The sequence below is a fragment of the Camelus ferus genome, chromosome 19 (genome assembly GCF_009834535.1).
Source record: "Camelus ferus isolate YT-003-E chromosome 19, BCGSAC_Cfer_1.0, whole genome shotgun sequence".
Lineage (NCBI taxonomy): Eukaryota > Metazoa > Chordata > Mammalia > Artiodactyla > Camelidae > Camelus > Camelus ferus.
The window spans coordinates 28,893,577-28,915,515 of NC_045714.1; the positions used below are offsets into that span (position 1 = coordinate 28,893,577).

The following is a 21,939-nucleotide window of genomic DNA, read 5'->3' on the forward strand; positions in this document are numbered from 1 at the left end:
TGTCCACCCGTGGGGGCTCACCCTAAGTAGACCTGGAGCCTGGGCATGGCCATGTGGCAGGTGGGCTCCTCCAAGGAGGAAGGAGAGCCCAAAGGAGGAGTGGGAAAGAGAGACAGACCAACAATCATATGGCAGCCACAGAACGGATGCATCAGAAGAAGGGGCAAAGAAGACATCTGGGGTTGAATAACGGCCCCTACATGCACCGAAATGTGGCTCCCGACTTGGCCGAGTGAGACTGACATGTGCAAAATACCCTACCTTCCGAAACACGAATGTCTCTTCATTGTAAACGGGGTTGAGTCCGTTGTTCATCACCATGCGGGTTCGGAATTCTTTCCGGATGGTGTCAGTGGGCAGCCCGTACATATCCACCTCCACATACGTGCCGATCTTCTTATCGGATAAGAACTGACCCGAGATGACCTGGAGCAGCAGAGAGGTAGGACGAGAGAGAAGTGAAGTCCGTGTGATTATCAGGGGCAAAGAGCAGTCTGGCAGGCAGGAGTTCTCTGTTCATCTTTAGAAGGTCTCACTTTCTATGGAAACAATGTACTCCTTCCTTATTAAATTATAATATTATTAAGCAACCACTATACGTGAAAACTATTCCAGGCAGAGGTCTTGCTTTTGAGAGCTGTCTAGAGAAAGAAAGAGGGAAACATACATCAATCACACACTACAAACACAGTGTCCACAGCCTCTTCACGGAAGTATCCATCCCTATGAAATGAAACAATGGGTTCAAATGTGCCCTAAGATCCCTTCATAGCTCTGAAATTCTGCCGTGCCACACTTCTGAACTCTTTCAAAAGCTTTGAAAAGAGACAGAAAGAAAACCATGCCAAACTGAAGTTGACAATGGTCAGACAGGACAGTGTTATTTTTTTGTAAAGACCAGAGTTAAATTCTATCTATTATAAAGCCATGGAGAAATTATTTTTCCCTTACCTTCCAAATGACCATAGCCATTTATTAGGGTTTTTTTTTCACATTATCTAATAGCTAATAATTTTAAAACAGGTTTTTGAGGTATAATTGACATAAAATAAACTATACATGTTTAAAATGTAGAGTGAGATCAGTTTTGACACAGGAGCACATTTGTAAAACTATCACCACAATTAAGACCACAGATATTTCCATCACCTCGCCAAGTTTCTTTGTGCCCTGTGGTGGCCATCCCTCCCTCCATCTCTGTCTGGAGAACATCACTGATTTATTTTCTGTTACTATACATTAGTTTGCATTTTCTAGAATTTTGTGTAAATGGACTCATAGAGTAGGTATCTTTTTCATTAATAAACTTTTTAATAGCAGTTTTCAGTTTATAGAAAAACTGCGAAGAAAGTACAGAGTTCTCATATTCCCCTACCTCCCCACCCACGACCTCCCCCACTGTGGGTCACCTGCACCACGTGTGGTACATTTGTTACAACCGACGAGCCATCGTGATCACCCAAGTCCACAGTTTACACTGAGGGTTCACCCTCGGGGTTGTACATTCTATGGATTTGGAAAAATGTATAATGACATGTAGCTACTATTGTAGCATCACACAGAATCACTTCACGGCCCTAAAATCCTTTGCGGTCTGCCTGTTTATCCCTCCCCACAACTCATGGTACTTTTTTGCTGTTTCTGAAGTTTTGCCTTTTCCCGGAATGTCACATAGTTGGAATCATACAGTATGCCACTTTTCCAGGCTGGTTTCTCTCACTCGGTCAGGTACATTTAAGTTTCAAACATGTCTCCATGACTTGATAGCTTATTTCTTTTTAGAACTAAATAATATTCCACTGTCTGGATGTACAGCTGTTCATCCACTCAACTACTAAGTGGCACTTTGGTTGTTTTAGAAATTTTGGTGATTATGTGTAAACCCGCTACAAACATCCTTGTGTGGGTTTCTGCGTGGATGTAAGTTTCCAAATCGTGTGGGTGAATGACAAGGAATGCAATTGCTGGATCATGTGGTAAGAGTATGCTGAGTTTTGTAAGAGACTGTCACCCTGTTTTCCAGGGTGGTTGTACCACTTGGTGTTCCCACCATCAACGCATGAGAGTCCCCGTTGCGCCACATACTGTACCAGGTGCTTTTTTGATCTGATTTCTCTCATTAAAAGTAGCTAATGATTTCACTTGTGGAAAAAAAAGTCTCTCAAGAAAAAAAAAGAAAGAATTTAAATCAAAGTTGAGAGCCACACATGATCTTGCAACTTGACATTAAATATTGTAACGGTAATTTCTGAAGACTTTTCCGAGACCCCCCTGCACACACGTTTGTACTCTTCTGGGAGAGAGGGAGCCTCACCTGCACGGAGCAAGTGGCTGCGATAACGCCATCAACAGGTGTTTCAGAGAAAGGATCAAATGTGCGGTCGGGCCGCCTCATGAAATCTGGCTTGAGAAGGTACCTGGTGGGACAAAAGCATCGGAGGAGTTTATTTTACTAGTTGCTTTTATAAAGACTAAGACCATCACTATTCAAGACACCGAATACATCTTTTTCCCCATTTCTAACTGAGGAGCTAAGCTTTTGGGCAGAGGTTCCTAAGCACCAAAGAGAATATCCCTGCCCTGTGGGCAATCCTGAGGGGCAGCAGGGAAGAGGGAACGTTTTCCAGATTCCAGGCTCCGGGACATCCATGATTTTCTGACACCATCACCTTTTCCTGAACTTGTTTAGGCCATGGACCCCTTCAGACACTTCCTCTTACAGGCATAAAATAAAACGCAAAGAATAACAATGAAAAACCAATTACATGAGCCATAGTTATCAAAATATGGAAAATGCATATTCTTTATTAATTATGTTTTAATTAATATATTAAATTGTGAGATCTAATGGCAAGTTTGATAATTACCAGAGTTTCAAAGCACTCATAATCATAAAGGTATTTTGAGATTTCTAGCAACAGGAATGAGATATACATATATCTGTGATTTATACTGGTGTCAGAATCAGAGGCATTTCTGTCATTACTGTGGATTGCTTTTTACGTTAATAGTTGGGAAATGTCACATTTCAGGTAGAGGTAGGTGAAAATAAAGATGTTATTATTTCTCCATTCCTAGCCGGGGTAATTAGGCAAGAAAACGAAATAAAATGTATCAAGCTTGGAAAGAAGTAAAACTATTTCTGTTTGCAGATGACATGATCTTGTATATAAAAAAATCCTAAAGAATCTACTAAAAAGCTATTAAAATTAATAAATGAGTTCAGCAAGGTTATAGGATACAAAATCAACGTATAAAAATCAATTTTATTTCTATGCATCAAGCAATGAACAATCCAAAAATGAAACTAAGTGAACAATCTCATTGATAATAGCACCTAAAAGAATAAAATACTTAGGAATACGTTAACAAAGTAAGTACATAAACTTGAAAACCCCAAAACATTGTTGAAGAAAATTAAAGAAGGTCTAAATAAACGGAAAGACATCTCATGTGTATGGATCAGGAGACCTCACACTGTTAAGGTGGCATTATTCCCCAAATTGATGCACAGATTCAACACAATCCCTATTAACATCCTGGCTGGCTTCTGTCTAGAAAATGACAAGTTGATCCTAAATTAAAATAGAAACTCAGGAAAACCCAAAACAATCTTGATAAAGAACAAAGTTGGAGGTCTCATACTTCTCAACTTCAAAACTTTCTACAAAACAACAGTAACCAAAGCAGCTTGGTACTGGCAAAAGGATAGACACATAAACCAATGAGATAGAAATGGCGGTCCGGAAATAAATTTATACACTGATGCTCAATTGATTTTTGACAAGGATGCCAATACTATTCAGTGGGAGAAAGAATTGTCTTTAGACAAATGGTGGCAGGACAACTGCATAGCTGCATGCAAAAAATAAATAAATAAAACTAGCCCCTTCTTTAATTAACATCCTAAAGTAAAATGAACTCAAAATGGATCAAAGACCTAAATGCAAAAGCTATAACTATAAAACTCTTAGAAGAAAACATAGGGATAAATCTCTGTGCCTCGGGATTCGGCAATGGATTCTTAGACATAACACCAGAAGTGTAAGCAATGAGAGAAAAAAGTACATAAACTTGACTTCATCATAAAGACGCCTGCACTTCAAAGAACAGTCTCAAGAAAGTGAAAAGCCAAGCCACAGAATGGGAGAAAACATTTGCAAATCATGTATCTGGTAAGAGACTTGTATCTAAAATAAATGAGGAACAAATAACCCAGGTAAGAAGTGGGCAAGTGGTAAGACAGACAAACGGCCAGCAAGCACTTGAAAAGATGCTTAATATCGTTAGTCATCAGAGAACTCAGATCAGCACCACAATAAGATAGTTGTTGTACACACACGCTAGAATGGCTATAATAAATAAAGAGATAATAGTAAGGATGGATGAGGAGGTGGAGAAACTAGAGGCCTCAGACAGCACTGCTGGTGGAGATGCAACATGGTGCAGCCACTTCGGAAAACAGTGTGGAGTTCCTCAAACAGTTGAACACAGAGTTACCATAGGACCCAGCGATTCTGTTCCTAGGTATGTGCCCAAGAGAAGTGAAAACATACGCCCACGCAAAACCTTATAACCAATGTTCACAGCAGCACTATTTATAACAACCGAAGATGGAAACAATCCAAATGTCCATCAAAACATGAAGGGATATATAATCGAAGGTATATCCATCCATCCAAGGGAAAAATTTTCGGCAATAAAAAGAAATACAGTGCTGGTGCATGCTACAACACAGGTGAACCTTGAAGAGATTATGCTAAGAGAAAGAGACATAAAAGGTCATGCAGTGTATGAATCCATTCACATGAAATGTGCAGAATAAGCAAATAGATAGTAGATGAGTGGTTGCTTAAGGCTGGGATAGGGGGCAGGGGATACTGCAAAGTGATAGCTAAAGGGTATGTGTTTTCTTCCTTGATGTGATTAAAATGTCTCAGAATTGATCCCCAGCGATGGCTGCCCCTTAATCCCACAGGGTATGGCCACAGAATTACGCCTCCGCTGGATCCAGAACTTTCCTGAAACTTGTGTCAAAGAACTTCATCTCTCTAAAAAAATTTGTTTGTTAGAAATGATTATAACCATAGACATGAAAATTCCACACTAGTATGAACAATACATAAAAGGGAAAAAAAAGCACCTCCCTTAAAACTATAGATTTGCTTTTACATGTAAAAGAATCACCATTTGGGATCAAATTATATTCCTTCGGAGTATAACTTTTACTAGTTTCTCCTCTAGATATGTCAGATTTAGTATTATCTTTTAAAATACAACCAAAAAGGAATCCTGAAGCATGATTTTTTTTCTTTAAGTTTAAAGTCACTTTTTTTTTTTTTTGCTTTTGACAAAGCTGCCATTCTTTGCTATCATCTTAAGTCTGAACAAAAAGTGCTACAAAATAAAGCCACATTTCACTTGGATGTAACCATCCATAAAGAACTTCCAACAAGGGACAGCGGTTTTTAAACCAAGGATATACAGAGTTTATAGAATCGTTCAAATATTAAAGATGACTTGGAACATGCACCTGTCTCCAAGAGAATGCCACTTGTAATGTTCATACAAAAGCTCTCTAACTGCATAGAATACACTGTTTTCTATGTTTACTGAGTTTTAGATTTGGACCTTTTTTTGTGGCTAGTGTTAACCACTGGAAAATCTGATGATGGAGCAAAAACTCAAGACTTGGGATGGGACCACAGATGAGTAACTACTATACTTTGCACACTTCTCCAAGGGAAGCCTGCCAGCTTCCTGTGGCCAAGTGTCAGACATCAGCGGCCAGGGGAGGTGATGGGTCATGTTTCTGGCTTTCACAGGGGGCAGCATTTGGACTCCAGTTGTGGGAAATGAGGGACTCTGCCTCCTGAGAAAGGTGGGACTCTGAGGTCCACACAGGACTGTAGTCATCTTTCCAGTCCAGATTCTCTTTGGACAGTGGCTGTCCGAGATTCAGGACCCTCTGTGGTGGCCCTCAGTCATTTCTGAAGGGTAAGGAGACTCTTCTCGCCCAAAATAGGGAAATGTGATTTTGACTGATGATGTCTCTGTGCCAAAAACATTCCTCCACATTCCCCACTCTCAGACCTGTTTGGAAGAAAATGAATCTGTGAGCGATCACAAATAAGGAATGCCAGGAGAAAAGGGCGAGAAACCTGTGTGATTCTCCACAGGAGGCAGCCTTCAGTGTAACGTGTTCCTTTATGTACTCAAAAAAAAGAAAGAACGCATAGCAGGTTGACAGGATCCCTAGCTTGACTCTGACACTGAGCCAGCTTGTCTTGAACGAATGTCTGTTCTGGTCCTGCCTGAGGCAGCAGGGACGGCCACCTGCGGGGACACCTGGGGCTGTGCGTGTCCAGCGGCCCTGGGCACCCATGGGGAAGCTGATGCTGGACGGGCTTGGGGAGTGTGCAGCTGCAGACGCTCTGTTCTTGGCTTCATGCTCTGCACACACTGTCCTGAAATTCTTAATGATTTATGAGCACAGAGCCCTGGGGCCCCACATGGAGCTGGTCCTGCCTGGTGTTTTTCAGTGGAGGAAATGAACTCATTCCAAGCATCCAGGTCTGTGTGGTGGACATGGGTAAAGGCCAAAGCTGATGGCAAGTGGCTGGATGCCAGGATTCCCCGTGGACTTCCTAGGGTCTCAGAAGGCAAGGGCAGGAGAGAAAGGTGGCACTCAGAGGATGGCGTCATAAGGAAGTCCATCCTATGTCATCAACACTCCACTGTTGTACTTACCAGCAAGAAAGCAAAAATGGCTGCTGACTATAAGATACCATGGATTTTAAGACATGCTCCAATTTGACAGAAAGTTCTATAAAAAGTGTGCACCTTTGAATCATAAAACACCGTACTATTTTGATAGCAACCACCCAATTTCCTCTGAAAGCCTGAAAAGACTTGAAAAATTAATTGGTTCTCTGTTGTTCCGTTGGGAATTATAGAAGTCTCTCAGTTTTCCACCTTTTAAATATGAGTCTGTTATAAACGACTGCTCACTTTCTGGGTAAAAAAAAACACACTTACTAGACCCAGTGGCGTGGCCTCCTCAAAGATCAGCCCACAGACCAGGCAGGGATGCCCAGGTAAGTTTCCAATGTTTTTTTCACTATTGGTAGATCCAGGACTTTGCACATGGATGCTCCATATAAAACAACTATTGTTTGTCACTGCAGGCCTAAAAGGCACAGGATTTCCCTTTACGGAAATGCAGCCCTCAAACACAGCCCACAGGGATTTTTTTTAAGTCCCTGCAGGTGGGCAGGAGATTGACAGGGCAACGCGGTGAAAAGACGCCTGGCTCTGGGAAGCGCATCCTTCATGGCTGTCCCCGTATCTACAGCTAGACTCCTCCATCCCCTGGGGCACAGCACGCACGTGAGATTTCTTCTCTTTGCCCTGTTGGTGACAACCACTGCCTCCAAGCTGGCTGCAGGGAAAAGGGACGGGGCAGAGGTGGGGCACAGACCCTGAGCAACACTGTGAACGGCTCTTGTAGTCAGGCTGCCCCAAGGAACAGTCAATACTTTTTAGTCCCTCTGGTGGGACTCAGGCTTTTGGTTGCATCACTTCTGACACATGAGCACAGAATTCAGCTAACGTAGCACCATCTTTGCTTATGAACGTATTTTAAAATAAACAATGGTGCGGAAAATAAGATTCTGAACATGCAAACTCTGGCAAAATGGAAATTCTTGAAAAGAAATGGAGTGAAGGTGGAGAGCTCCCATTGGGACCGCTTTCACGTGGACACATCCCCCCCAACCCCGCATCAGGACTAGCCATCAAACGGCCGAGGAGGGAGTGGAAAGACCCCTGGGGATGGCTGGGCCCCAGGAAAGTTCTGGACGGGAGCACAGCCGGGTGTGAGCCGTGCGTGTTCCTCACAGGCCTGGTGTGAACAGATCGCTCGTTTAATCTTGCGTGATCCCTGCACGTGATCGGCCACATGGTCTTAAGCTTTTCTTCAAACTCACTTTGGCACAGAAATGGGCAGTTTGTGAAGTACTTCAGATTCACTCAGTTCATCCCCACTGAGCAGTCGCGACAAACCCGGGGTGGCGAGTGTTACGGCTTCCTTTTATCAGCAGGAAACGAAGGTTCAGAGTCTAACACACCCGCCCAGGGCAACTCAGCCAGCACGCAGAGGACCCGGGGCTCAAACCCGGAAGGCTTTTGCCCCCGCACCGCAGCCGCCCCTGAGCCTCACTGCCTCAGCCCCCACTGGGGGTTCCCCCATCAGTTTACGTGCACGACCACCTGGCTCTGAACGCTCTGCACTAAATAACGAAATAGCTTTAAAAATACCCTGAAATGTGTATTTGGTCGTTTTCTTTTTAACTATATAATTTTCTTTTCTTTTCCCTCCTGTTTCATTGAGATATAATTGACATAGAAGACTGTATCAGATTAAGGTGCACAATTTTTATTTCTTTCAAAACACACAGCAGAGGAAGATGGCCTGTTTGCTGCAGGTGGGTGGCCCTGGGAGCAGGGTTGTCACCTGTGGGTGGAGGCGCCCTGGCGGGCAGAGGTGGGAATGTGCATTTTGAACCCACACTCGCTGAAAATTCTGACCGGCTGATTTTAGTGATGGAAATCAGATTTCCAACCAGCGAGGCCAGGAACGTTCTGACAGTAGCATCGTGGGAGGAGATGGTCCTCTGCTGGATCAGTCTAGAGGTCTGAGGGCAGTGCTTTGGGATTATTTACCTGCCGTGCTGCTTAGAAACGTTTGCATGGAGAAAAAGGGCCACACAGTTTTTTTTTTTTTTCCCAGCTGTACAGAATTTTAACTTCATATTTCCATTTAACCTTTCAGCGTGTTGGTGAAATTAACATTTCCTATTTCACAGCTTGGTTCACAGATTTTAGGGAGTGCTATTTAAGTAAACTAGTACGACATTCGCAGCATTATTTTTCGGTAACTGCTATTTACAAGACATGCAAAACAATTAAGAGAGGACAAAGCTTCCTTCTGAGCTGAAATAAACTCCATTTGACACCCGTGGCTTCATTATAAATCGAATCAATTTCACCTCACTACTTGTCCCAGGTCAAACACACATATTTAATGTCCGTGTCTCCCTCTGTTGTCCAGATGGGCAGGGGTCATGATCTGTCCCAGCTAGGAAAACCTCTGCTACTGAATTTAAAGTGAGAGAATTAAACTCTAGAGTGTGTATAATAAACTGCTTAACTCATGGTCAATTTTTTTTTTTAATCTGCTGAGCAAAATTGGGGGTCGATGGAGAATGTACGTTGCAAATGTAATTGACCTGGGGATGTCATTTGTTTCTCTCTCCTCCCTCAAACCCAGTTTAAATCCAGGAGCCCCTAATTAAAAATGACACGGTTTCATTACAGCTGTAGCATGGAGTGTGGAACACAGTGACAACAGTTTAAATTACGTTACTCACCCGCACGATCCATTATACTCAAATTTTCCCTGATTCAATTGCATCGCTAAATCTGTCAAGAGACAAAAATAATTTAGCATCTCGTCTCCCTGGACAAAGAAGATCTTGATGGGGTGATTTTGAACAATGGAAATCAGATACTGATCCCAGGCTGAAAGGTTTTTTTTTTTTTTATACCACAAGGTACCTCTGGGTCTGTTTAAGGCACACAACTCTCTGTTTCATGTTGCAATCACCTTGTGTTTAATTTAAATTAGACATAAAATGCATTTTCATAAAGATCATGTTGGCATGGCTTTAAAATTTGGATTCAGTATGTGAGTTATATGATGGTTCTATCAGTGTTGAAAGTTCGGATGTCCAACCTGACACAGATTTGGAGAGGATGCACCTTAGGACCCCGAGGAAGGGTATGTGGGAGATACCCAGTAGGGTCATGTGAATATAAAGCGCCATTAAAATGAATCAAAAATAAACGAAGTATCACAAAAAAATTGGGGACTTAAAGAAGAATTCTTCTGGTGGGGTCTACACTGGCAGGGCTTATGATTTTCCCCTTGCAGCCGAACACTGTCTTCTTTCTTTTCATCAGTGAAAGACATGAGTCGGCTGATGGATTCTTTTTTTATTCTTCAAAATCTTGCGATCAAACCAAATGTTAGAGAATAAAACACAAGTCGACCTAGTGAATAAACTGCTTTCGGATCCTTTAAACCACATAACCAACTGATTGGCAACAAAGAACACAACCTGACCCCCTTGTAAGTAAATAAAATCAGCAGTGCCTTTTGATCTTATTTTGTTTCTGCTAGAAACGCTCTGGGATCGTACTGGTACCTGGTCCCAGTTTAGCAGAGTGAGCCTGACAGGGCTACTGTCAAGAGACAAAAGTAATCTAGTGTCTCGTCTCCCCGGACCAAGAAGATCTTGACAAAGAAGTCTGACTGGAGCTCCTGCTCACTAAGACAGCGCCACCGAGGGGTGGGAAACACAGCCATGCCAAAGGGATGCAAGTCGTAGGCGCTTTAGGTCAGTTCAGATAATAGGGAGGAAGGTGGACTGAGATTCACAAGGTATGATGGATGGACTAGAGAAAGAAAATGCCCCCTAAACTGGGAACCATGGGAGGTACCCTCATACAGCAAAGGACAGAACAAGAAAGGTGTTTTCTTTTTTAACCAGTTTTAAGGACCACGCTGTGGCATTAACCATAGAAAGTACATAGGTTTTGTGGCATATTTCTCGCTTGTTTTAAGTGAGCAACTAGAGCGTATTATTTTTTTTCTATCTCTAACCTTTACCTTGTGATCCTCGTCTTAAGCAAACTTTGAAAACTTAAAAAAATTTTTTTGTTTATGCATTTATAAAAATTGACCCCTCTCCTCGCAGGGAAAAAAAAACAATCACTCTGTATTGGAATTCTGCCTCAGAGTGCACTTTGGAGGAGCAAGTTATACATTAGTACGTCTAAGGGTTTATTACTCCCTAAATACCATTTTAGCAACCTTAAGGTGAGATGCCACTATGTTGGTGATTTCTGCTGAATGTTAACAGTGGCAAGGGTAACTTCCAAAGGAGAAATGAGTCATCATTACTGGATAAAAACACTCAAATTTCTCTTATTTCATTCTGTCTCTGGACAGGAAGATAAGTTTGATCCAAAAGGAAGAAAAATCAGAAATATTTTGGAAACAGGGACAATGTTTAGCAGATCAGTCATGGCATTTCCAAAAGGAAATTCTATTTAAATCAAAATCTATCATCTTCTACCATTGTTTTATCCTTCTGCTTTGAGTTTTAAATGCCTCACCATTATGTAAATCCAACAACACATTGTTTGGGCCATATGTCGACTTCCTTTAAAACTGCCCACAGCCAACTGACTGCAACTGCCGGCACCCTCCAGTCAGAGCGGTCAGAGTGTGCTCCTGGAATTTGAGGTCACTGGACATTGGTTCCTACCTGGGGTTTGATAGTTGAGTGACACCATCTGGCAGCCAGCGTTCCAGAAAATCTGAGGCATGTAATTACTGGAATCGACTCGGCCCCCCTTGGGGTAAATGCGACTCATTTGCCGTTTATTGTAACTGTGTAACGTATTAAGGAAAATGGTTGGGGGGAAGCGCATTCCAGCAGTGATGAATATATAACAAAGAGCTAAGACAATGACGATCTGGATCAATGATAAACATGCAGACAACAGAAGAGAAATTTCACATTTATAAATGATGCTTCAGAGAAAAACCACCACCCACCGTGTAAATTATAAAAGCAGGTCAGCCTTTGGGCAGATTTTCCCAGCTGCGGTGGTCTTCCACATATATTATTATATTAGTTCTACAACCACAATTATATATTAGCCATTGATCTATTTCAGAGATTCCTGCCAAAGCAGAGTTCACCAATGACTCGTCCCACTTAATACAGAAGGATACTTCACGAACTCAATCGCATGTGTCTTCAGGTAGCCCAGACCGACTGACTCGTTAAAAGAAGACATGTTATAATGAATGTTGCGTTCTGTAAAGAAAAGCAAAGATGCACTTAGAAACCCCGCCGCCAAACCCTCCCAGAAAGACAAGCTGTAAGTATCAGTGCACCCTGAATCCCGAGGCCTTGGTGGCAGGGGTTCCATGATTATATCAGAAGCTCCAACTTTCATTAGTGTCCTGCGGATGCAGACGTCTCACTTAAAAAAAACAGTGCGATGCATTAAGTTTGGAGTCATGAAACAAGTCATGTGTACACCAACTGCCACACACAGCCACTCCTGAAATACGTATTTTTGATGCTGCTGCTGATGGTTTCCCCCACCCAGAAATAATTGTGCAAAGTTTCAAAATACTTTATGCGTTTCTGGAGACCAGCTTTTGACTAAAAGCAGGCTTAACGAAAGTATCTCATGCAAGAGGCTAACGCTTGGAGCGGTACCAAATCCACAGTCTCTCAGCGCCACCTTGTGGACGACATGGGGAATGACAACACGATGCCCTCGCGTACCAAGGACGGGGCGGGGGGGGGGGGGGCTACTTGGTCTGTGAAAACAAAGTACCAGTGATGTGGAAGAACAGCCCGTGTGCCCAGAAAAGAAAATGACAAGTCAGATCACAGCTCACAGCACAATCGAAGGAAAGCAGACAAAAAAAAAAAAAAGGCCATAGCATTTAACCTTTGGTGTTACCTTCAGCCACAAGGAAACCTTGAAACTTTACAGGCTGTGCATAGTTGATCATTGTGGACAAATACGGATGGATGTTAGTGGTAGCACCTACATATTTATAAGATGCCATCCACGCCTGCTCATCTTCTACAGTAATCAGGCCCTACAAGCACAAGGAGGGGAGCGTGAGCATCAATGAACTCTCAGATTTAAGCGCCAAACTTCCTCACTAGAGACAGTTTGCACAGACACAGATTGAAAAGCAAAGACATTCTCCTTCCTCAGCTATGCTAACTAAAGGGTAACTGTAAAAGTTAACGTCTGTTGAAGCTCTGAATAATGCAAATGGAGATAATAGCAAAATATGAAGCTTACTTTACATTTTTGGGACAGTTTTTAGATTTGGGGCCATTTTTTTTTACTTCAAAATATTCCAGAAACTATACTGAAGTTCACAGCAATGCTATGAAATATGCATAGCAGGTATGATTCATAATGTCACAAATTGTGGCATAAATTCAAGAACAGTGGCCCATCAATTTCAGTCGGCTTGTTACATCTAGGCTTGTTAAATCACAGATTCCTGGGTTCCACCCTCAGAGTTTCTGATGAAGTGAGTCTGGGCCAAGGCCCAAGAATCAGCATTTCTAACTAGCTCCCAAGAGCTATGAAGTGACTGGTCTGGGGAACCACACTTTGCCTAACACTACTCTCAAATTCAAGCCACAGGCATAAGCTGATTCTTAAAATAATCGAATACCCCACTACATAGGACATATTAAAACTGCATTATTTTGCAAAGAGGGAAAAAGAAACAAATTATTTTGGTTTATTTCTTAGTAAGCCAGAACAAAACCAACAAACTCAACAACAACAAAAACAATGCCTTCAAAAGTGATCAACATTTAGTTGAGATCGACACTGATGGATAAACTGCTTACTCACATGAATCAATGCATTAGTTATAACAATGGTCAGACCATTTATTAACCTCCCAACTTCACATTCTATATCATCAAACTGATTTCAACAATAAAAGCCTGAGATAAATAATTGAATCATGTAACTTGTTGGGATTTTTTTTTAAATCATTTTTTCCCCTATATCCCAACCCCTAAATAAGGGCAAAGGCATATCTAATTCCTCTCCTGTGGTTTAATGACAATAAGTTACACCAGTACCGCAAGCTGGGTACTGGGCAGAATTCCCACATGGACAGCCTCATTACTGTCATCACGTGCAGCAAGGATTAGAGTCCTACCCACTGACCGCTGGAGAAGACTGAGGCCTTAAAGATTAAAATAACTTGGTCACAGCTTCTTAGCTAATAAGTATCAGTGACCAAAGGTCAATCTGTCCCTTGTTGACCTCAATACCTTATGAAATTCCAGTAGAAGAGAATTTCACAAGTATCTTAGGAGAGGAATGGGATCAGACTTAACCCTAATTATTCCAAACCTAATACTGAGACAGTAAGAAGATAGCGTCTTACTCCAAATACAATAGGACCCCATGGACAGGACAGTATTTTCTGAAGCTCTGAAACGTGGGAATGAAATCACAAGGCACATTTCTGCCTGTGGTTGCCATCAGTCTCACTACTGTAATGAACCACACACATTTACTAAAAAAGACCACTTTGCTATCATGAGCTGTGAAGAGGATAAAAGAAATTAAAAATGTAACTTGACTTTCCTTGCCATAAAGTCAACACTGAATAATGTCAAATGTAACACCTAGAATGTGTGCACTGTGAAACTAACAATCTTTCAGAAGCCCAGCCGAGTCGGAACCAAGATCGCCTTTCTGTTTTGCTATAAGATGAATTTCCTGACCTCTTAGGTCATTTCTATTTTCAAATTCAGTGTGTTGATGATTATGTACTCCTGTTGTAGGAATGAAATCTCCAATTCCAACCAAGAAAATGCCTAACTGCTCTCAACACTTATTTTTAGGGAAATCATCTTACTCGCCTACCCTAGGTTTTGTGGTTTTATCAGGATATAATCATTTTGTCACTGTGAGTAATTCTTTCTTTTGAAGACTCTTACAAATGGATGTACTGAGCGTGTAAATATTACACCTACAGACAGTTAGCCTGACATTCCATGGTGTAAACATTGTTAAGTACAAACATTTTCACCTGACACTCCATGGGCAGGGGGTGGGGGAAGATAGAGTAACAGCACTTAGCATAAAATGTTCAACATTAGGGCATCACACATGATTTCTCATAATGAAATCAAAACGCACAAGGAAACCATTTGGTTACCTTTTTGTTGTTTTCATGTTCAAGGTCATCTGAAGCCTGAAGGAGAGAAAGAAAATCATTTACTTCTCTAAAGGGCAGAATTCCAAATGTACTCGGCCATACGCATGTAAATATTTAAGTAAGTATAGGTACCCCTGTGAGTCTATTCGTTTGTTAAGATGGGAAGTCACCTGTAACACAAATCCATGGGCAAAGCGGAACTGGATGGTTTCTTTACTTTCTTTTCCTGTTGATTCATCGTTAGTGGAAAGAAATGCTACTGACTTTTGTAGGTTAATCTTGTAACCTGCTACCTTGCCGAATTCTTTTATCAGCTCTAGTAGTTTTGGTGTGGAGCTTTTAGGGTTTTCTATATATAGTATCATGTCGTTTGCAGTGAGAGGGGCTAAATTTGGGAGTTTGAGATTTACAAATGTTAGCCACTATATATAAAAATAGATTAAAAAAAAAGTTTCTTTTGTATTTCACAGAGAACTATATTCAGTATCTTGTCATAACCTTTAATGGAAAAAGTATGTAAACGAATGTATGTATGTATATGCATGACTGGGACATTGTGCTGGACACCAGAAATGGACACATTGTAACTGACTGTACTTCAATAAATTAAAAAAAAAAGAACTGGAAAGATATGATGATCTAACTCTCTTCCAACCAGAAAAGCTCATCTTACTGCTTGTCTCCCATCTTTGTTGACAGCCTTCGCCTATTGAGATGCTTCCTTATGGTAATTTGGTTAGTGATTTAGTCCTGGGGCTTGGGAAAATCATCGATGGGGCCACCTCCCCTGATCTGTAAAGGGTCCCTCTTAAGCTATTCAGCGCTCCATCTGGGTGTTGACAAAGGCAGCATGAAGGTGAGCACCGAGTCTCAGCACGCATTTAATACCCCGAAAGCAGTTGCAGTCCTCTGAATCGGAAAATGTAGCTGTAATGGCAGTATTCCTTTGGCTCTGCTCAGCAGACAAACGCTCTCCCATTTTCTTAGCACCTACTGTATACACCCACCTGCACCTTTATCCACAGTCTCCATGATCAAGTACCACTGCTCCCATCAAAGACCACATCCTCACGTCACCGTGAGCCCGCCTACTCAGGGAATCCACAGGTCCTCATCCTCTCTCCCTCGGGCAAGACTGGCCTCTCCCTCGCTCCTACCCCCTTTCCAGCAGTCTGCAGACACACTCCAGGTTCCTCCGTCCTGAAAACCACACTCCCTTGACTCCTCAGCTTCCTTTTAGCCTCCAGCTCCCTTTACAGCAAAACTGCTCAAAAGCAGAGCATCTCTTCATTCACATCTGTCTGCTCCAGGGGCCCCCACCGCCCCACTGAGACCTCTCTTCTCAGGGTTTCCAGTGACTCCAAGGCTAGTAATGCAATGGACACTCCTGAGTCTTCTTACTCAATCACTCAGTAGCATTAAAAAAAATCGACCACTTTGCCAGGGGCTGGGCGTTGTCCAAGGGTACAAACTCCCAGTTATGAGGCATAAATTCCGGGATCTCAAGTACAGCCTGGTGACTGGAGTTAACAACAGTGTATTGTATACTGGAAAGGTGCTGAGAGCAGGGCTCAAACGTTCTCACCACACACGCACACACCCCGCCGCACACACCAACCCCACCACACACATGGAGGTAACCATGTGAGGTGATGGGCGGGCTACCTACCCTTACTGTGGTAATCATTTTGCAGTATATACATATATCAAATCATCACGTCGTCCACCTTAACCTTACACAATATGAGATGTCAATTACACCTCAGTGAAGTCGGGAAAATGCTCCACCAACTCTGTCTTTCTCTCGCCACAGGTCTCTCGGCCTCCCCAGTCCCCCTGCCTGGTTCCCCTCCCATTTCTCCCCCTTCTCTCCCGGCTCCTCTCCTGGGAGCCTGCCTTCAACCAGGGCTCCTCCACCTGGGCCTCTTTTTCTGCCTCGTCTCATGGACCATCGCGTTTACATCCATGGCTTCAAATACGATCTCCTGGACTCCCAGTTTATGTCTCTAGCCCGACCTCTTTTCTCGTTCTAGAAACAGGTGGGGCCGATGCTAAAACCACGGTGAAGGTGAAAATGATGCTAACACAGCAGTGACCAAGACTTCACAGGAGGGACCACGTGGCAGGCACCATCCTCAGCTCTTTACTGCACTGAAATGCATTCCTTCTGCATGATGGACCAAAGAAACAGGTGCTTTTATCTTCATCTTGCAGATGTGAAGCCAAGGTGCTGAGTGGTTAAGTGACCTACTCGAGGTTACAGTTAGGAAGTGAACCCAGAGTTGGATGCCAGTGCTGTGGAGACACCCAGAGCCCTGCCCCTTTGGGCATCTCATGGCCTCAAACCAATGGTCCCACTTGAAACTCCTTAGTTCTTTCTCTTCTAGTCTTCCCCACTGTCCCCAGTTCCTCCAACAGAGACCCTAGAGGGTCACCCTGCTCCCAGCCTCCCTCACGTGCCCACATGCCACCCATCAGCGAGTTGCATCACTTTTGCTTCCTCAGTACACCTTGGATCCACTCAGCCCTGTGTCTACCATCCAGGCGAACCCTCAGCGGTCTGGCCAAGTGCAGCAGCCAGGCCACTGCTTCTCCTGCATCCACGCCTCCTTCCTTCTAAACTGGTCTCCATACCATAACCACAGTGATTTTTAAAAACTCCGACTGGCAGCACTGCCCCTTTATTTTAAACTTTCTCAATGGCTCCACATGTCACTTAAATTAACATCTGAGTTTCTCACAGCTGCCTCCCAAATCCTGCATGTAGCTCCCCCCTGCCTGTCTGGTCCCATCTTGTTTCACTCCTCGACCCCTCGCTCAGCTCACTCTGTGCACGCTGCCTTCGCTGTGCCCACTGCTGTGGTCCCTTGGCGCTCAAAGCAACGCCTCTCTTTCTGTGCGTGGCCGGTTCCTCATCACCCTGCGTGTTCTCGTTTCCTCGTTTTAGTCTCTCCACCTCGCTGTTCTCCCTTTGAGCACTCGTCTGGAGTTTCAAATAGCTCTTATCACAAATTATGATTCTTCAGCTGACTGTTGGCTGGTTTGCCTTTCCCACCCTCTTCCAAGGAACTTCATCAGGTCATCAGCTCCAGGAGGGCAGACACCAAGGGTGTTTTGACCCTTCTGGGTTGTTATGGCCGAGACTGAGCCCAGCACATAGTAGGAACACAGTTACTATTTTTTTTGGCTTTAGAGTTGGACAGATGGGAAGGTTTCTATGCTGGCTCTGCATCAGGAGGGAGATGAGATTTCTAACCAGTCGGACTGGTTCTCTAATGAGGGCTTGCTTGGGATGATGGGGTCATTTTCCTGATGCTCTGAACACGTTAACCTTTGCCACTGGGGCCCTGTCGTCTCCCCACTCACCTGTAATTACACAATAAATGACATTTAAAGGACATGGGGCCAAATAGTTAGGGGTCAACACTGGGCATGACTAGTTAGTCCTTTAAATGTCCTTCCTAACTGAGGACTGCCTTTGCCTCGAGTTCAGATACTGATTCTGTTACCCAAATGAGAAGGGCAATTAGATGGTGCTTTATTTCCTTGTGGTTGTCACACCTCTGAAATGTCAAAACAACCGCTACTGCCTCTTAAGCATCACAAAAGGAAAGGGGCCCCAAGACTCCAACCTTCTTGACACTGTTGGCGACGGCTTCCTTGTGACCCAGGTCGTCCGCGGAAAGTTCATTTCCGTACTTGTACTCGGGGTGAGCTTCCTCCTCTTGCTCAGCTGCGGGAAGACAAAAGGCAAATCCATGAAGCCGGCTTACAAGGGGTCCGGCCTCCTCCCCAGTCTCGGGGAGCGGGGAAGGAAGCGAACGAAATGGGAACATTTAAACACGCAATTTTTTTTTTCTCCAAATAAAACTCTCACTGAACTCCACTAGCTACACAAAGTCCAAGGGCACGCCTGTTACTTCACCTGCGTCTTCCATGATTTTTGACATACCTGATGGTTAATGCATTTTTCTTAAGTGAGTGATTACGTGCATCCCAAGACACTAACCCTAAAAAAGTAAAGCCTTCCACACCGCAGGAGGACCCGTGACTCGTAAAAGGGGTTTTTTGGATCTTCCATGACACCCGGAGAAAACAAGATGATAAATACATTTAATAATTCTGAAAAGGAGACAAAAATGTCCCCTTGAATTTTATGGGCTGCATGATGTGTGGCTGGAGTGGTGTGACACATAAAGAGCCTGGAAGGACTGGACTGCTCCTGTAGACCCTCTGCCAAATCTACTTAGTTCTAAAAAAGACTCTGAAATCATTCCTCACACTCATGGTAGGAAGCGGGCATGGCCTGGGCTGCGAACAGAGGCCCAGATGCCATCACTCAGTCCACCGGTCCAGGAAATGACAAGACCTCTGGTACCCACCCAAGGCTTTCAGTGGAAACCCACTGAAAAATGAGCCACACACTGGGGTGAGATCTGTATCCCCATGACGCCCGTTCTGGAGTGCCCAGGAATTTGCCCACAAACTGGCCAGGATGAGGAGACACCCACAGGCCACAGGCCACGGCCAACACAAATCCACACCGTCACAGCACAGAGCATGAGGGACCCTGACCGTTAAAAAAACCCAACAGGGAAACAATTTCTGAGGGGCTGCTGAGCAGACCCATAAGAATTCGGGGCATCTTTTAAAAGAGCATGGTTAAAAGGTGGAAGGGAGGAGAACACAAGAACAGGATTAAATGAAAAACTTACACTGATTCTAAGGTGCAATTTCCCGTCACATTTTAATACATCTGATATTGCAAGGTATCCTTGAATCCATGGCGTTTTACAATTCATCGGAGGCATTTGTTCTTTCTTAGTCAATAAAGCGGTAGCACCTTGCAACTGACGGGAGTCTCAGATCTAGAATTTTGGATTGCTTTTTGCATGTGCTATTCCAGGCAGGGGATGAGGTGAAGGAAAAGAGACAGACACCCTCCCCTTCTGAAACTGATACTCCATTAAGGGGATATTCTGGAGGCAAATTATTATTTTTTTTTTTAAGTAGGTCATACAGGCCTTGGGTAGGAAAAAAGGATTTGAGACGCTGGACGAGGTCTTAAAATAATCTAGTCCAGTGTCTTCACTTTACAGCTAAAGGGAACAGATTCCCAGATACGATGTGACTTGTCGGAGGTCACAGAGTTAGATACGAACCTGTGTTTCTCAGGATTCTTAGCCCAAGGCTCTTAATGCGACACTGCGTTCCATGACCTACAACCTGTACCCCAGATTTTGAAACCTCCTGCCACCACCATTGAATCTCAACTCTGTAGATCTCTAGTCTGAGCTGTCCAATCAGATGCAAACGACTTGAATTTCAAGGGATGTGTCCCACTGATGCAGTAGAGACTCAGTAACTATTTTTTTAAGGGTTGTATGAATACAGGTTACCATCTCTTGAGCGTGCACATATGCACAGACAGACCGCAACCAGACACAACTCCAGCGTTCCCCACGGCTTGCCTGAGTCTAAATCCAGCCTAATGACTGGGCACATGCTTTCGCTGACTGGGAGCCTTCTCTATTTTCGACAGCCTCCAGGCAGGCCAGCCCTCTTGAACCAAGCTTGGTTTCCCCTTGCCTGCTGTGTTGAAGTATTTAAATTAGAGACTCTGGTCATTCAAGGATGGTAGGAGCACACTATGAGAGCAGGGTAATTACAGCCAACTGGTTGACCAGAACTAAAGCCAAGTACGACCGAGGGAACTCAGGAATCACGTCTATAACTGGTAAGGCAGCAACCTCTGCACCCTTAGAGAGAAACTCAGGTGGGTGATCCTGTCCTCTCAACTACTCTCCTACTTGCTTATGATTCCCCATGATTATTTCTGTTAAAACTAATCAAAATTTTACCTTAAGTGTATTACACAGGAGTCACTAGAGGCAAAAATTTCTTTTTTTTTTTTGGTCTGTAAGAATCATCAGCAGATGCATAAAGGCTGAGAAAATACCCTTCAGGATGGTAAGTGGGATTTTTACTGACCCTTGTTATCGATTAAAGTGTGTGTTCAGGAAATTTCACATCTTTGACGTCTATCAGTTATGTCATTTTCCTTTTTTAAACGAAAGATATTTTTAACAATGATTTTTCATATCTGTGCTCTCTTTATGGTCCTATATATTAGAAGGAGAGTGTTGTAAGGTATAAAAGGTCTTGACCCTGGCATCAAGGGGTTGAATCTTAGTGGTACGGCTCACCAACTGTGGGTCCTATGTAGGCTCTCTAAGCTTCAGTTTCCCCATCTGAGAAATGAGTGTAATAACACCTGTTTCATTGGGCTGAATGGAGATTAGATGAGGCATGGATGTAAAGCACGTGATCCACAGTGGGTACACCCACCGTCGCTGTTCTTATTAACATCACTGTTTCTTTCTTGTTAATTTACTCCACTCTTCTGCAGTTTGTTTTACTGGATTATAGTGTCTAGTAACACCTCACATGCTTTTGATGATCACCTATGAAACTTAACCTAAGTTAAGGAACAGTTTCCAGGTAATATTCAGATTTTCAAATTTTAGAAATATTTTCTTGATCTTTCGAAATATATTCCTTTCAAAATTTTATTCTTAAACCTTGCTCGGGTTTATTATCTGCAAAAAAAAAAAAAAAAAAAACAGAAATAATGTAGGAGGCAACGTGGCAGACTGCACTTTCCCAGGACATATGCAATAGTACCTACTTCCCCACTTGCGTTTCTACACTGTGATCTTGCCACTCACCCACCCCCTCTGAACGTGGCTGGGCCCTAAGGCTGCTTCGATGAAGAAAACATAGAGGAAGTGATGACAGGCCTGTTCCAGGTACAGCTCTTACTGAGCTTAGCAGCTTCTGCTTCCTGCCTGTTGGAGCACTGGCCCTCAAAATGCTCCACTAAGGAACCTGGCCAAGCCAAGAAGGAGGAGACCAAGCCATGTGGAGAGGCCATATAGGGGTGTCTGAGTCAACAGACCCAACTGAGCTCCCAACAGACAGCCAGCAGCAACCGTCAGCCCCGAGTGAGCCATCTCAGACATCCGGCCCCATCGAGACTTCAGATGACTCCAGCCCCAGATGTCATCTGCCAGGAA

At 43.4% G+C, this 21,939-nt stretch overlaps 1 protein-coding gene across 7 annotated transcripts in view; it reads right to left on the bottom strand.

Annotated features, from left to right (window-relative positions):
* PLCB4 (phospholipase C beta 4) overlaps nt 1-21,939 on the bottom strand; it is a 384,413-nt gene that overhangs the window by 50,162 nt on the left and 312,312 nt on the right. For all 7 annotated transcript variants that reach the window (XM_032461834.1, XM_032461837.1, XM_032461836.1 and 4 more), the window contains 8 exons: nt 18,496-18,596; nt 14,864-14,899; nt 12,613-12,754; nt 11,867-11,951; nt 11,394-11,518; nt 9,432-9,483; nt 2,315-2,417; nt 262-426 (listed from right to left, as the gene is read on the bottom strand). In XM_032461834.1, coding sequence (XP_032317725.1) covers nt 262-426; nt 2,315-2,417; nt 9,432-9,483; nt 11,394-11,518; nt 11,867-11,951; nt 12,613-12,754; nt 14,864-14,899; nt 18,496-18,596 — 809 coding nt within the window. The remainder of the gene's footprint in view (nt 1-261; nt 427-2,314; nt 2,418-9,431; nt 9,484-11,393; nt 11,519-11,866; nt 11,952-12,612; nt 12,755-14,863; nt 14,900-18,495; nt 18,597-21,939) is intronic.